Below are 16,972 nucleotides of genomic sequence, written 5' to 3'. Positions count from 1 at the left end.
AAAATAGGCCCTTGTATTGACATAAAATTGGACTTTGGTGTTTTTTTACCTGCGGTCTCGTCCGCTGAAGGGCACCACGTGGATGCCGAGTGGACCTCCGTCATTGGACACTTCCACCAATTTCACGATATCACTGAAGGACCAGAGCAAAAAAGAAAATAAATGATCAGACTTAGAGTAAATAAGCATACAGTCCCACATAAAGATCCATGGGGGCAGAGTCACAACATGCAGAGAGAACGAATGCTCTAGTTTGCTGAGATTCAGCGGTCACACAAACGGCACTCTTGGATCTAGTATATAGACATTGTAAATGTTGTCTATATAGACCATAAATGCCTTAAAAATTATAAAATATGTCCTAAAATGTAAGCTAGCTTTTTAGTCATTATCTTTATCAAAAGCTCCTTTTGCACAGCAACCCCGGTAAATGACAGTTAAATCTTAGGGATATATGATCATTTTGGCCAATACAAATAATCAATAATTGTTTGTATTTGAATTTTTAAATCGTTCTGACCTTGAGAAAGCTTTTTATTAGTTACATTATATTATATATTAGATTCTATTGCTGTTGGTTTCCTTTTAAAATGTTTTGTTTTATTAGTTGTCTTATTATTTTTATTGGAAAGCACTTTGGTTCACTTTGTGTGTTGTAAAGGGCTGTATAAATAAATGTTGGTTGGTTGATTGGTTGATTGGTTGATTGGTTGGTTGATTGGTTGGTTGATTGACTGATTGATTGATTGATTGATTGATTGGTTGATTGGTTGATTGGTTGATTGACTGATTGACTGATTGATTGATTGATTGATTGATTGATTGATTGGTTGATTGGTTGATTGATTGATTGATTGATTGATTGATTGATTGATTGATTGATTGATTGATTGGTTGATTGGTTGATTGGTTGATTGATTGATTGATTGATTGGTAGGTTGATTGTTTGATAGATTGGTTGATTGCTAATAACTTATATATTGGCCGATGAATATAAATGAGAAATTATAATTTTGCTAAAAGTCATGTCCCAAGCACACAATTATAATTTTAAGTTTATAATTTTAAGTTGCCGATGACAGACTTGACCTGCACTTAACTGTATTTTCCTTTTTGACATGATTTCAATCATATTTTAGGCCATTCAAAACCATCATTGCAAAAATGTGAAGCGTCTCACCTGAAGGAAATAATCTATTATTTATCGGCTTTAAGATATTGGTCAAAATGTATTATCGGGCCGATAACGATAACATAAAAAAATAAATAATCGGCCAATACCGAACAAATTAAATTACCAGAACAACATTTCCGGTAAACACACAAATGTGCTGTTCACAAAAGCGACGACATTGCGTCTTTTTATCACTAAGACATTGGCACATCAGTACCAAAACACCAGTTAACTCTGTGATGCCAATCATTGGAAATGACCTTTAAATGCTGTGCTGTTTTCTTCATCTACCTGGATAAGGAGTGCTTTAGTTTCACTCTTTGTCCATTTTTAGTTGCGTGTGATGTCAGACAGAACAAATATTTGCTCTTAAAAACACAAGATGGATAATAGTTATTGCAGAGACTATAGTTTGTCATAACTGCAGAGCTGTTTAATGGAAAAGAAGGCAGGGTCACGAGCGTGAGGTCTCATAACAGTCAGATTTCAGTCTAGCATGTTGACATAGAAAAACTATTAAAAGCAGCGACACTGAAACAGCTTCGACAGAGCTTTACGATTGATCCAAAGCAGACTTCTAATGTTAGAGCGTTCGGAACTCGTTTGTTCTCATACCACTGTCCGCTAATCATTTTCTTAGTTCACACACAGCATCAAACCGGTAATTTACTGCTAATATTAAAACTTCTCATGCCAGGAAACCGATTTATTCTCTGCATTTACTAAAGACACTCAATGAAAAAATAGCGCTAAAAAGGCGTGGACAGTTATTTTTGCAGCTGGCCGTATTGCGTATGCATTTGTAAGATTTTCCCTTTCAGGCGCAAGATTTATGGCAGGAGAGAATTTAAATGATTCACGCAATACGATTTACTAAGGTTTGCACTAGTCAGTTCACTGGTATTTGCGCAGTTATTTAACGCCCCAGAAAAGCAAGTCTTAAACCAGATGGTAATTGGCGCTGCTCTTGGTAGATTGTGTTGGTCATTATGGAAATGATCCGGGCATCCGGCTGCGTCTGTGTTCTTTAATTTGTGCGTCATCAGTAAATCATGCACAGAACTTTCCACTTCCATCGGCGCTTTTATGGAATTGTGCTCTCACGCTAATTTGCCCTGTTTAGTAAATCTGGCCCTTGATTTCTAATGGTAATTTACCAGAAAAGACTATGTGCGTGAAAGGATCTAAAGATTCACACTAAAACTCTTTTATTTTGACATCAATGCCATCCATATCTAGAAAGTGTCACACAGAACTGTGAAAGGCTCAATAGATGACAGATGACAGTTTTAGAGAGATTAATCCAAAACATTTCAATCTGATCTCAGTGTTTTGGAAGAAAAAAAAAATACTGTCATCTTTTACAAAAAAAACTCAAGAGCTGAAATGTTTCATTACCTGCAAATCAAACTGACAGCATGAAGAAGAGATTCACATAAAATAAGAGATAACATCACAGTTTCTGTCAGCGCATGCATGTGTGAGTGTGACACTTACTCCAACGATCTCACTCCCATGTGTTCCAAACATGTATCTGCACGTCCTACAGGCTCTATCCTACCGTTCTCCTCCTCATCCTGCAACAAGAAGAAAACGGTTTAACCCACAATGCACTGCACTGGACAAAAACCTATCCAGCAGTACATGCATTTTTACATCAAACCATATAACATCAATGAATAACAATAGAACAATGTATATGTGACATGGCATGACCGGGGGCAAGATTTCTGCCAGAAGCTCTGAAGTTCTTCTTTTTCTAAACAGTTTGAAGGAATTCATCCTCTGTTCATACAGGAGATGTTACACCTGATATACTATGGATCAGGTGAGAGGTACACAAGAGCTCATGCTCACTACTGTCACTTGATTACCCGAGAAGTGCCAGACTACCAGTCACACACACACACACACACACTAAAGTTTCAGTAACCAACAGGTCCATGTTCTGCTGCAATGACACCAATTATATGTTCTCACATACACACTTTCAAAGTCTTTGATGGTAGTTTTTGTACAATCTTACTATTTTGGACCTAATACTGTCATACAATCTGTAATTAAAGAGGAAACACACACACACACACGCAACTCTGGGTCCAAACACAAGAGACAGTTACATGAATTATTCAGCTCAAGGGAGCGGTGGCAGTGGCAGAACTAAAAGGAAGGAGAGAGAAAAAAAAGAAGAAAAAAAAGAAAAGGACAAGGAAAAAAAGAAAACAAGATAAGCATTAAAGATAAGATAAAATAAATGAAAAGCATATTTGTAATGTAATCTTTCTCTTGAGCAAAAAAGCATGATGACATCCAGTACTATCTATCTTGATCTTTTATTTTGAATATATACAAATTGAATTTACGTCTTTTAGTTTATCAAGAGATTGAAAGAGCAGCTTTTGAAGAGTGCACGAGTGCATACGTGTTCTAGTACGAAGAAAAAGCCTATGATTGAGTCTGAAAATTAAGCAAAATTACTGAGAAATGCGCATTAGTTTGCAGATGTCATGTCTGTAATTTATATTAAAGGTGCACTATGTAGTATTTTTGTAGTAAAATATCTAAACCACTAGGCCAGTGTTGTATATTTTGTTCATTTGAGTTCTTACAATATCCCAAATGTTTCCAACTATTTGTACATTTTGAGAAAATTGCTATTTTTTCCCCAAGGAACTGGGACATCTGAGGGAGTCGCCTGTCAATTGCGCCACCCCCGGTTTCTGGTTTTATTCTGCAGAAACGCTTCACTCTTAGCAGTGTTCAACAAGTGTCACAGCAGCCGCTGAGCGAACGCTGAGATTAACGTCATAACGTTATTTTAAACACACTTAAATGTATCTAATATGATAAACAGAGCAGCGTTACCTTATACTCATGACCAGAAAATTAGAAATGGTGTCCTGTCATAATAAAAGTCCTGTTGCTCACGAGGCGTGTTTGCGTAACAATCGCTCCAGCAGCCTCACTCAGCTCCTCAACACTCTGTCCTGCTCTTCTTCACACTACAGTGACGTTAATAATCACATCCATGAACATGATTTCTGCTCGAGTCCTAGCCCGATTCTTTTCCACCGGCTGTGAGGTGAAGACCACATGTCCCAAGATTCTGCACCAAACTTGGCATCATCAAGCTACACCTTTGTTTTGAATAGGCGCCCTCTAGCGGATTCGAAAAATGACATACTGTAGCTTTAAAGCCACAATATGTTATTTTGTTGTATGCAATTATTTGCTGCTAGAGGTTGCTTATTCATAAAAGCGAAGCTCGATGATGCCTGGATTTCGCGGAGCTTTTATTAAGCTGCAGATGGATACTTCCGCTTCTTCCGGTCATGTGTACGCAGTGCTGTTTTATCATATTAGATTCAGGATTTGAGGGTGTTGAAAGTTGTTATAATGCTACACTGCATTCGCTCGGTGGCTACTACAAGACACTTGTTGCACACTGCAGTAAGCTAGATCGATGTCAGGCATGGTAAAGCATGGTACTCGCGGTACATCAAGAACACGTGATTTAAACAACAAGACTAACTGTGTTGAGCGGTATAACAATGATTAGTTTTCTGTCGATGAATGTATTTAAACAGTTGCTCACCTGTCTAATAAAACATAATATAATAAAGTGTCTTTGGTGTTTCCAAGGTTACTATAAACTAAAAAAGAAATCAAAGGAAAATCAAGGGTAACACAGGTATGACATCATTGACAGGCGATGCACGGACACGGTTAAACATTGTAATATGTTAATATGTAATAAATACATAAATATATGGGATAATGTAAGTACACAGGCGAACAAAAAATATAACATTGTTCAAGTGGTTTTAGGATATTTGAATCCAAAATTCGTACATATTGTGCCTTTAATTTGATCTCAAACTAATTAATTTAGAGTTATTACTCCACCACCTGCATGACATCATTTACCAACGTGTCTGAATGAGTTGCGTTGTTGTACAGGAAACGCACCCCTGGTTAATTCACCCCATGTTGTTTCACTATTACCCAGGTGGTTTATCTAGGGCAGTTGGTCAAGCTCTTTTCCTCTGTTTCCTCCGTGAAAACCAAAGGTTTTTAAAAGTGTAATACAGAGGGAAAACACAATGGGAGGAAGTGTAGAAAATAGCTGTGATACATAATACACCCTCTATTGCAGACATAACCATCCCGTCTTATATAACAGCTGTCTGATGTGACAAAAGACAGCATAACGGTTTCAGACCAGCACCGCTGGCCCTCTGACAACATCCAACATGCTTGAAACGATCAGAGACAGTTGCCAAGCCATTGTCCTTCTCGGATCTGATCCAAACCTTTCCCTCTGCAAAAGCATATTTCAAAGAGCCTTTATCTGGGTTTCTCTTAAACTGAAACGACTAAGAAAGCAGAGCCTGAACAGTGCGTTTCTACTGACTGCACATCGTTTTCCTCACTTAATATACACGTTCAACTGCAAACCCCGATGGGACAAATCCACATTCACGGGATAAAGGCCTCGTCCTAATTCAGTCAATTATTAGTTTATGTTCGAGTGTTACTCCTGCTCTTATTTTGGCGAGCCTCACTTCAATTTGCTGAGGTGTTGCTATGCATGACAAGAAAAAGGCAGAAAGGGAACAGAGGAAATTGTTTAGTCTTTCATTATTAATCAGTAAGAGACAGACCAACTTCTGAAAGAAGGGTAAGAAAGAACGGTTAGAGTAAAAAAAGTATCTATCTATTAGGGTTGTAACAACACACTTGTGTCTCTATCTATCTATCTATCTCTCTATCTCTCTATCTCTCTATCTATCTCTCTATCTATCTATCTATCTATCTATCTATCTATCTATCTATCTATCTATCTATCTATCTATCTATCTATCTATCTATCAGGGGTGTAACAATACACTTGTGTCTCTATCTATCTATCTATCTATCTATCTATCTATCTATCTATCTATCTATCTATCTATCTATCTATCTATCTATCTATCTATCTATCTATCTATCTATCTATCTATCTATCTATCTATCTATCTATCTATCTATCTATCTATCAGGGGTGTAACAATACACTTGTGTCTCTATCTATCTATCTATCTATCTATCTATCTATCTATCTATCTATCTATCTATCTATCTATCTATCTATCTATCTATCTATCTATCTATCTATCTATCAATCCATCCATCCATCCATCCATCCATCCATCCATCCATCCATCCATCCATCCATCCATCCATCCATCCATCCATCCATCCATCCACTCAGTGGACTGACAAAGTGAACATGAATGTAAGAAAATACTAAAGAGAAAAAAAAACTGATTACTGTGATACAACTGACCTACAGCAGCACCTACTGGAAAGAAACGGAGAGATAGGAGAAAGAGAGATCTATATATAGTCTTATCTCATTAGCAGTGTAAAGCTGAGAGTGATTTATAATCGCTGTTTTACCTTTATGATTAATTACAGACACACACACACACTCAAACTCACACATTCCCCTCCTCCACACAAACCCTCTCTTCCTGGATTTTCTCTCTGATACACAGGCCTTGTGTCTCTTCTCTCTCTACAGTCAATGTAATCGATTTCAGTGTCTAATAAACCCAATACAACAGACAAAAATGATCCGCTTTATTCAGACCCCATTCACAAAAATGTGTCTTTTAAACAGTAGAAAATCTTTGCATATTTCTTTATAAAAAAACGATCTACATTTTTTCCAGTTTTTTTTTTCCATAAGTGTGATAAACATTTTAATCTGCACCACTGATCAAATATTTAGAGTATTGAAATGTTTTTGAAATAAGTCTCTTATGGTCACCAAGAAAGCATTTATTTGTCCAAAAGAACACAATTTATTTGAAATGGAAATCGTTTGGTACATTTTAAATGTCTTTACTAATCAATGTACTGCATTGTGCAGAATAAAACAGAATAATAATCTTACAGACCCCAAACTTTTCAATGGAATTTTGGAATATCAAACGTTTGATAAGCAGAAAATCAATGTAATGGAGCACTTTTGTTAAGAACATTCTAGTGATCATCTCTGATTACCTGTGGAAATGTTACTAATTTAAATAAAAGCTTTTTGGAAAAAAAAATTGTCCTGTCTCAAGAATCAGCGTGCTTTGCCTTTAAGAAAGTCCCTTCACATGCGAAGTGAACAACAGCGTTTTAATCTGCTAAGACACGGAATGTGGTTTTGCTGTCAAGTCCAATATAGTTCTTTAACCCACATCCTTTATTAAGAGCCTCTTTACAAAGTCTGCATTGCATTGTGACAGATTCATGAAACAATCTGTGCAAAAATGTGCTGCAAAAAATTTGGACATACTTAAGCCGTTCTTTCCTAACTCTGGGATCTTTTTGAAAAATATGGAGAACAGCAGGCACCACACACAGCCAGAAACTGCTGAACTTTCACACATTTTACTGTTATTTTCTCTGGTGTTTAGCACTAATAGGATCTATCATGCTTTCCACTGATTATCAAACCATGCTGGCCTACCCAAGTATCTGATCTCCCAATAGGCAAATTGGCAAGTTAAACATTAGTGGAAATTTACCAATTAATTTTTACAGTCTGGTTTTAATAAATGCTCTACTGCCATACGTAGAAACTTTTTAAATGTAGAAACATGACCAAACAAATGAAGGCTGCACAATTAGGAATTGGGAAATTAGGATATGACAGTATGATTATCAAATTGCAAAGGCAGAGATTTAATTCAATAAATAAATGTGATGCAGTTTTCAAGAGTTATAATTATTTATTTATTTATTTATTGGCCAAATTGGCAAGCCCAAAAAACAAGCAGAGCAAACTCATTTTTAAAATAATGTATCAGAAAAATCACAATTAGATTTTATTTCCAAATCTTGCAGCCCTCCTTAAAGTGATACTCCACCGCGTTTTCATATTAAAGGTGCCCTAGAATGAAAAATTGAATTAACCTTGCCATAGTGAAATAATAAGAGTTCAGTACATGGACATCACATACTGTGAGTCTCAAACCCCATTGCCTCCTCCTTCATATGTAAATCTTGTGAATCAAAAACACCACGGAAAAACAAGTGCTTCTCAACATAATGCCAAACGTGACGCAATCATTGGGGATCATTTATATGCACGTCCCCAACATTTGCATCTGTCCAAACATGTTCATTGTCAGGCAGAACTGACGGAGCCGAATCATCAGGACTGCAGGTAAACAAGCGTCACACGAGGATAGCAAAAACGGCAGCTCTCATGGACACAAATGTCATGTTCCAGGCTGTGCAGGGGATGTGAGGACTTTTCACAGCCTTTCCACAGATAAAAAATGTCAACAGTCATGGTTGATGTTTATAGTCGGATACCGCAACAATTTAATTCAAAATCGTTTATTTGTTCGGCCCATTTCAAGCAAGCTTCGCTCAGCGTCTTAAACTGAAGAAAGTGGAAATTACAACTGTATTCCTGCAAGCAGTAAGTACTGATTTATCCACTTAAACAATTTCTGATTAAATTGAATAAATGTTTCTCAGGGAGACAACATTGTCTAGATAACGCAAGATGCTAGTTAGGCCTAAATAAATCAATCAATCGCACGATAAAAAAATTATCTCGATAATTTTTCGGCCGCAATATTTGCCATTTGCATGCTTTTTTGTTTTCCTTGTCTCTCTCGTTGACCGCACGCGCCTCGTCCAGACCGTGATGAGACGTCATTCTTGGCCAGCAAATTTCGTCTGGAACTCATGGCTCTTCAGTTGCGGAGCCAAACGCAAAGTTACGAAATTTGACGTGCACATGCACAACAGCAAACGAAATGAGGATTCGCACACTCCGTGTTGATGTCAATTTATTTATTGTTTTTGGTACTTATTTAAATGCATTTTTTTAAACAGACTGAGAGTCCATGCTTTTATTGTTTTTGGTTGTTTTGTTCATTTATTGTTGTTATTTAAAATGTTTTCCATTTTTAGTGTTAAATAGTCTTTAGAAATTAAAGTTTATTGATCTTTGAAAAGGTGAAAATAATAGGCATCATTATTTTAGATGAAAATGGTCTCAGAACGACGATATTATCGTTTATTGCAATAATTTCTTGGCCAATTTATCGTCCAGCAAAATTTGTTATCGTGTCAGGCTTTATGCTAGTACAGTAACAATAGGAAACTCCAAGTACCATGTATAACCAACGGATAGTATACTGGTTTTGGTTTTGTCTGAGGGGAAGAAGACCGTTCATGCTTGCGGTTGCCAGATTTCAGTAATTTAAATCCCCCAATCAGAGCTTTTGCTGTGAAATGAACATGCATACTATCCGTGTTTTTCCTAAACGTGCAACTGGCAACCATATGTACGCGAGCTCTCTCTCGCAAGGATGAGCTGAAAACACCAATAAACAAGTAAGCTGCATTTTATCAATCTCCATTTGAGATGTTCTGCTTAAAGTGTCATTCAGTCGGTCTGTGTTCTGTCAGGACGGTCAGGACTCACCAGCTGAACTGCTGTGAGCGGCTGAAATAAGCCAATCAGAGCAGAGCTCAACATTAATATTCATGACTCTTCCAAATAAGGCAAAAACAGAGCATTACATCTTAGGGACAATTTATAGGGTTGTAAATGGACCTGTAAAACTGTATCTGGACAATTTTTGCCCTTAAATAAGCCACATGCCCTTTATGTAGATTTCAGAGAACAATTTAACATATTGTTTCAACTCATTCTAGGACACCTTTAAACTATGTTATTCCCTTAACTAAGACGAGTTGATGCATACCTCTCTCGTCTCAGTGTGTGCACTTAATCGCTCTGACGCGCGGTGACATTCTGATAGCATTTAGCTTAGCCCACTAAGCCCAGTTCATTCACTATGGTACCAAACAGAGCTCAAGTTAGAAACGACCAAACACCTCCACGTTTCCCCTATTTAAATACAGTTACATGAATAGCTGAACGACCAAGTATGGTGACACAAAATAAAGCGTGGCACTTTCCTAAGTGGGTTAAAAAGGAGAACTATAATGTATGGCTGAATAGCACTTCTGAGAGTACTTCGACTCGGCGCAGTAAAAAGTCCCAAATTTTTGAATTTTGTGCCTTCTAGACATTGAAAAGACAGAAAATGTATTTTTGTATCATGGGAATGAAAGACAACAATTCCCAGAATGCATTGCTTCGCTGCCCTGGGAGGCCACTCCCAAAGCCACAGCTACTAAATGGACTTGGGGGGAAGCACGATCATTCGAATACACTCCAGGGTTTCTACTGAAAGAAAGCAATATGCTAATCACTGAAGAAACCCTTTAAAATAGCAAAAAATATATGTTTTTATGTAATTTCATATTATATGGTAACGTGGATCATTACTGTCCCAACCTGTTCTTGTCGCTCCAGCCAGCAGTCCACCATGGGATGATTGGCGCTGAGTGAGGAACGGGCCTTCTCTCGCTGAAACTCTTTCTGATTGGACCACTGTCCTGCATCACGAGGAAGACTACGATATGTGTCGACACCTCTGCCCTGAAGGGAGGGAAAGATAGATGGGTAATTAATTAGCAATAAATCATATCATATTCTTAGTTCCCTGTTAATTCCTTGCTCAGTAAACTGTTGAAAAAGTAGAAGTAATAATAATAATAATAAAAATTCCCATATAGATGGAAGGTCAGATTACAATTTAATATACTAGTAAACTAACATGCATGCCCACACTTTTTTTGTTTTGATACTGTGCTGACAGACAAGAAGAAAAGGCTGTAAATCAAAGCCTAATACTGCAAAGGAATAACTGAGATGAGAGTGAGTGTGTGAGAGCGATTGAAATCCATAACTCATTGTCTGGAGAGTTTTATGACTAGCATTGACATAAGCATTACTCTGCTAAAAGAAGAGAAGACAGAGAAATGATGGTCACATCAGCAAACACATTAAATGAACTCACACACGCACACAATAAATTGAACTCAAATGGCAGCACAACATTCTCTGCCGTCACGTGGCTTGTTTTATAGAGCTCTTACTGTTTGAGAGACGTGGGGCTGTGAACCCTTCAGAAATGACAGTAAATATTCATAGAGGTGTCATAAAGGGTGATGTGACCTCTGCCACTAAAGATGACAGATTTATCTGATATGATCTGAGAAACGACACCAGCAGGAACCCAATGGCCTCAAAAGCAGCAAAACCGCATTACACCTCTGAGTACATTCAGCCGCCTTCTTAGCACTTACCACCTCTAATAACCTATATTTGTGGCGCTCACATAAAGCCACCTCTCAAACAGCGTGCGAGTACCAAATTGACTTCTTTTTGTGGTTTACTGCGCTTAAACGGTCAAATACAAACAAAATTACGTCAAAATGCTCTTCTTGAAGAGAATTCGGATAAATACAAAATTTTGGAACACAAATATTTGAGAGAAAGCATGTTGTGTAACAGTATATTTGTTTTATCTGTGCTTTATTATACTGTATTATACTGTATCCGATTGTGCAATTTGTTTATTTGTTCTTATTTTATAACTGTTTGTAAAAAAAATAATAATAATAATTTGTCTTTTTGTTGTAAATATAATTCAAATAAAGCCTCCCTGTTGGGTGTGTGAGCTATAGCAACATAATGACCCAAATTATCAACACATTATGAGATAATAATAATACAATAATAAATTATCTGTACGGCGGTATATATGGCAGTTTTCCCCATGGTACTGAATATCGATATTTTTTAAGGTATTGAAGTTGGAAATTCCAGTATCATGACAACACTAGATCCCACTTACTTTAATTTCCCACGCACATTTTTCTAAAAATCTTCTTTAGAACAAAATACGTCATGTAGGTTTGGAATGGTATAAGGGTTAAAAAGGATATAGGTGGCCTTAACTACTATGTACTTACATCAAAATATAATTACAATGTACTTATTGTGTTCATATTGTATTGCAAAACACTTTTCCTGATATTTAGGTGGGATACGTGTAAAGTTAGGGACATGTGTGGTGAAATGGGTAAGTTTAAGGGTAGGGTTATGTGTAAGGGAAGTGACAAGTGTTTGTTTTTCAGCTGATGACTGATAAAAACATTGACAGCCAATCAGAATCCATCCTGCTTTAAAGAGCTAGAGCATTAAAAGCAGACATACTGCTTTACTGCAGTGCGTGCTTATAATAAACAGGAAGATATCGTGCACTAGTATGGACTCTAATTTAGTAAACGCTCTAGGTGCGAACAGGCCTTAAAGGGTTAGTTCACCCAAAAATGAAATGGATGTCATTAATGACCCTAATGACGCTCCATACCCGTAAGCCCTCCGTTCATCTTCAGAACACAGTTTAAGATATTTTATATTTAGTCCGACAGCGTATCTAAGTGTATGCACACTATACTGTCCATGTCCAGAAAGGGAATAAAAAATTCATCAAAGTAGTCCATATGTGACATCAGTTGGTTAATTAGAATCTCTTGAAGCATCGAAAATACATTTTGGTCCAAAAATAACAAGAACTTTATTCAGCATTGTCTTCTCTTCCGCATTTGTTTTCAAACCTCAAATAAAGATTCAAACGGTCATGAATCAGCAGACTGATTCATGATTCGGATTACCGATGTCAGGTGATTTTCAGCAGTTTGACACGCGATCCGAATCATGAATCAATCTGCTGATTCATGACCGTTTGAATCTTTATTTGAGGTTTGAAAACAAACGTGGAAGAGAAGACGATGAGAAGACAATGCAGAATAAAGTCGTAGATTTTGTTATTTTTGGACCGAAATGTATTTTCGATGCTTCAAGAGATTCTAATTAACCAACTGATGTCACATATGGACTACTTTGATGATGTTTTTATGTCCTTTCTGGACATGGACAGTATAGTGTGCATACACTTAGATACGCTGTCGGACTAAATATAAAATATCTTAAACTATGTTCAGAAGATGAACGGAGGTCTTATGGGTGTGGAACAACATTAGGGTGAGTCATTAATGAAATAAATTTCATTTTTGGGTGAACTAACCCTTTAAGTCACTTATGTTCATCAACTGCAGAGGTTTAGAGCTTCGCAGCCACGTCATACCTTCCTTTCCAGGCTGTTGGTGCCAGTGGAGAAACGTGGTTTCAGGAAGCCAGCAGTGGTGGACCAACGTGTGGGGTTTTTCCTGGACGGTTCTTCAGGTTGCGTGCTCGGCTCAGAGAAAGACATCGCTGTCAGGTTTAACAACGCCGGGTCGCTACTGCGACGAACATGCAAAGGCATGTCTGTGAGAAAGGAAAGGCAATGAGTGACTAAACTAAACTTCTAGCACATATCAAAGTTTCAAAAACCTAGACTATATTATCAGATCCTCTTACTGGTTCGTAGAGTAGATGTGGTGACCTCTATCTCACTGTGGGGCAGGTACGGCTGAAAGGCAGAGAGTGGGGTGGAGGTCGACGGCTCTCCAGAGAAGAGCTCAGGCGACTGTGTGCCCGTGGAACTCGCGCTCGTGCCGTCACCTCCGACATGAGGCTCTTGTTCGTCATACACCGCAACCAACTGCAAAGAGAAACACGGAGACAGAAAGAGTGAGAATGACGCATTTACATGAAGAGAGTGAAAATTAATAAGCCTCAACAGTAAAGCTCTGCCCCAAAGTCAGTGAAAAATGTTTCGGGCCAGTCACTTGCTGTTTCAGATCCGTGCTGCGTTGCCACTGACAATCAAAGATCATTGTTGTTTTACATCCATTTTTATTATCCAAACTCAAAAATGTGTTTTTTTGTGATGTATTCTGCTTGTTTGTCACTAAAATAATGTTGTCTAGCTGGTATGAATGAGGTCTGGCCAAAATTGCTCAAATCTTTTTTTACAAGCATTACAATAATTTTGCAACACAAATGTGTTATTGAATTTTCTAGATTGTAACAAAGTTTCTATTTGTAAAGGGGGAAAAAAAAGTTTACTGAAGAAAACAATGTTGGTAAGACTTTACAATAAGGGGATAGTTCCCCCAAAATGAAAATTCTGTCATCATTTACTCACCCTCAAGTTCTTCCGACCCTGATTGAGTTTCTTTGTTCTGCTGAACACAAAAGAAGATATTTTGAAGAATGTTTGTAACAAAGCAGATAGAGCAACCATTGGCTACCATAGGATTCTTTCCCCCTACTATGGAAGTCAATGGTTGCTCTAACTGCTTTGTTACAAACATTCGTTCAGCAGAACAAAGAAACTCAATCAGGTTTGGAAGAACTTGAGGGCGAGTATGATGTCAGAATGACAGAATGATGACAGAATTTTCATTTTGGGGGAACTATCCCCTTAACATTAGTTAGCGCATTTGGTATCATGAAACTACAACTAATAACAAAAATAATTAAAGATTAAATAATCTTTTATTAATCTTATTCATGTTTGTTCATAATATATATCTAATGTTAATGCATACAACTTGAAATTATTATGTAACTGAAGACTGGAGTAAGATTAAACTTTTGGCATATCCGGTCGGCAAAACTTTGAACACATCTTCCCTTCTTAAGAACGACTTTAGTGCCGTTCTTTGTTCTTTTCTCAGAGAAAAGCTTAACTCCAAATCTTCCAGAGTCGCGGCCAAAGCCGATTCGAAAGACCGCTGTTCACCAGCTTCTGTGTTTACTAAGAAGCACGCAAACGCAACTCCACCGTCATTATGTTAAGTCCCGCCCACTGGCTCTATACACGATGTGATTGGCCTGACAAGAGTTTGGCTTTTACAGCTCAGACGTGTATTGAGAGTTGCTAGACGACACTCGCGACAGATAAGATTTGCTGCCGCTAGGGTGTGTCTAGATTTCTAGGCTAGTATCACTGAGCTTTGAGTAAGACAAATGATCCATACTAGACATGTGCCGATTTTCGATAATGCGATTTGTCACTATAATGAATATGCACGATATTGTTATCATGGGCACTTTAAAATATCGTAAATTATTTTTTAAAAATGAATATATTTTTTATAATGCACTCAAGAATACTTTGCCCATCAACCTTATAAATGCTCAATACGCTGTATTCTGCGTCAAAGGGACACGCGCTCAGGTGTAAATGAGAAGCACGTGAACAAGTGAAGGAGACGCGCTAATGAAGCCGCTCAGTGACAGCAGAGGGCGCTGATGAACTGCAGAATTCAGCGGTTACCCCGGAAACCCCCGCAAACAAAAGAAACCGCACTAGTGAAGTTTTTAAAACAGCCATTCGTTTTTTGTAATCTCAATGTTGTTCATCACAGCACCAAATACTTAATATTTAAAGACTTAATAGGCTATTTATTTTCAAACTTAAACATTTTTATGTTTTAATCTGAACTACAACATGCCCTAATAATGATTAGAACTGTTCTGATTATTTGTTATTGAAAACTGAGACATACGACTTCATTAGTTAACATGTTAATTCATCATTACCAAACTGACAATGAAAAATACTTATAAAGAATTAATCATTCTAAGTAATGTTAATTTCTTAGTTACTGTTTAATAACATTACAATCAAAATCAAAATAACTTTTTTAATGGACCTAAGATAAAACTAACAATGATCAGTATTTCTTAACTAACATTACCAAAACATTATACTTTCTGTATAATACAAAGCTACATAAAAATGTAGCTATTGCTCAATCTTAGTTAATGCATTAAACAATGAGACCTTATTGTAATTTGTAAGCCTACCTGTTGTTCTTTATAGCCTAATTCTTTCGCACTTTAATCTGTTTAAAAATTGTACTTTTACAGCTCTGAAAAAAAAAATCAAGAGACCACTTAGCATTGATTTCTCATTGATTTCTCAATTAAGTGGTCTCTTAATTTTTTTTCCAGAGCTGTATATATTTTTGGTGCATTTTTGTATTTAAACATTCAGTTATTTTTATTATTACAAAAATAGTTCTTAAAGCTGTTATGCTATGGCAACACTTTTTTTGCAACTTATTTCAATATCGTGATAATATTGTGTATCGTGATAAAACTTCAGCAATTAATCGCAACATGAAAAATTTATATCGGCACATACATATTAATCAATGTGATGGTTCACATTATGTTGTCATTAAGAATCAATGCGAACACTAGGATGTATTATGTGTAGTGTGATATTATATGAAAGACAATTGCTGTAGGCTTTACCCAAAATCTATCATACCACACAATCTGACCAGTGCCAGTAATCATGAAAGACAACAGAAAACACCACCGCCAGCTTTTGACAATGTAGCGCTTATAAAAACGGGATTATTCCTGTCCACGGAGAGTCATGCAGCTTTATGAAGTCTGAAGAAAGCTTCAGCATGCGTGTGGTGTCCTCATTTACAGCAGGACACTATCATCACTGTGTCCCTCAAGACACTAGAGTATTTGGGACAGAAGGAAACATCTCAGCTACAAAGTGAACATCTGGTCTCAATTATGTGTGTGTGTGTGTGTGTGTGTGTGTGTGTGTGTGTGTGTGTGTGTGTGTGTGTGTGTGTGTGTGTGTGTGTGTGTGTGTCAACATGAATGATAATGCTTGCAGCACTGGTTCAGTGGGTGGGTTGAAATGGTTGGACACACCCTATGCATTTGAGGTTTGGACTGACTGATGGAGGTCTGGACCAATCACAGGAGTGCTGCTGAAGGGCACATTAGCCAGAATCCACAGGGATGGTCCTCGTTTGAGGCTTTTTGTGAACATGTTTGGCAATCCAATCTTGGATGTGGGAAAATCAAGCAATAAAATGTGCGCGCGTGACCTTTCTTTATTTCTTTAAGATGATTGCTAATGCCTGTCAAAAAAAAGAGTGCTGATGTCTGTT

The 16,972-nt window shown here is 37.3% G+C and overlaps 1 protein-coding gene across 2 annotated transcripts in view; it reads right to left on the bottom strand.

Moving 5' to 3' along the window:
* pard3ab (par-3 family cell polarity regulator alpha, b) overlaps positions 1–16,972 on the bottom strand; it is a 119,950-nt gene that overhangs the window by 62,982 nt on the left and 39,996 nt on the right. For both annotated transcript variants that reach the window (XM_067452562.1, XM_067452563.1), the window contains exons 3-7: positions 13,515–13,698; positions 13,240–13,421; positions 10,539–10,682; positions 2,672–2,751; positions 50–133 (exon numbers count right to left, since the gene is read on the bottom strand). In XM_067452562.1, the coding sequence (XP_067308663.1) occupies positions 50–133; positions 2,672–2,751; positions 10,539–10,682; positions 13,240–13,421; positions 13,515–13,698 (674 nt within the window). The remainder of the gene's footprint in view (positions 1–49; positions 134–2,671; positions 2,752–10,538; positions 10,683–13,239; positions 13,422–13,514; positions 13,699–16,972) is intronic.

The sequence above is a fragment of the Pseudorasbora parva genome, chromosome 9 (genome assembly GCF_024679245.1).
Source record: "Pseudorasbora parva isolate DD20220531a chromosome 9, ASM2467924v1, whole genome shotgun sequence".
NCBI classification, from domain to species: Eukaryota; Metazoa; Chordata; class Actinopteri; order Cypriniformes; family Gobionidae; genus Pseudorasbora; species Pseudorasbora parva.
This window is presented reverse-complemented; position numbering and strand designations above follow the sequence as displayed.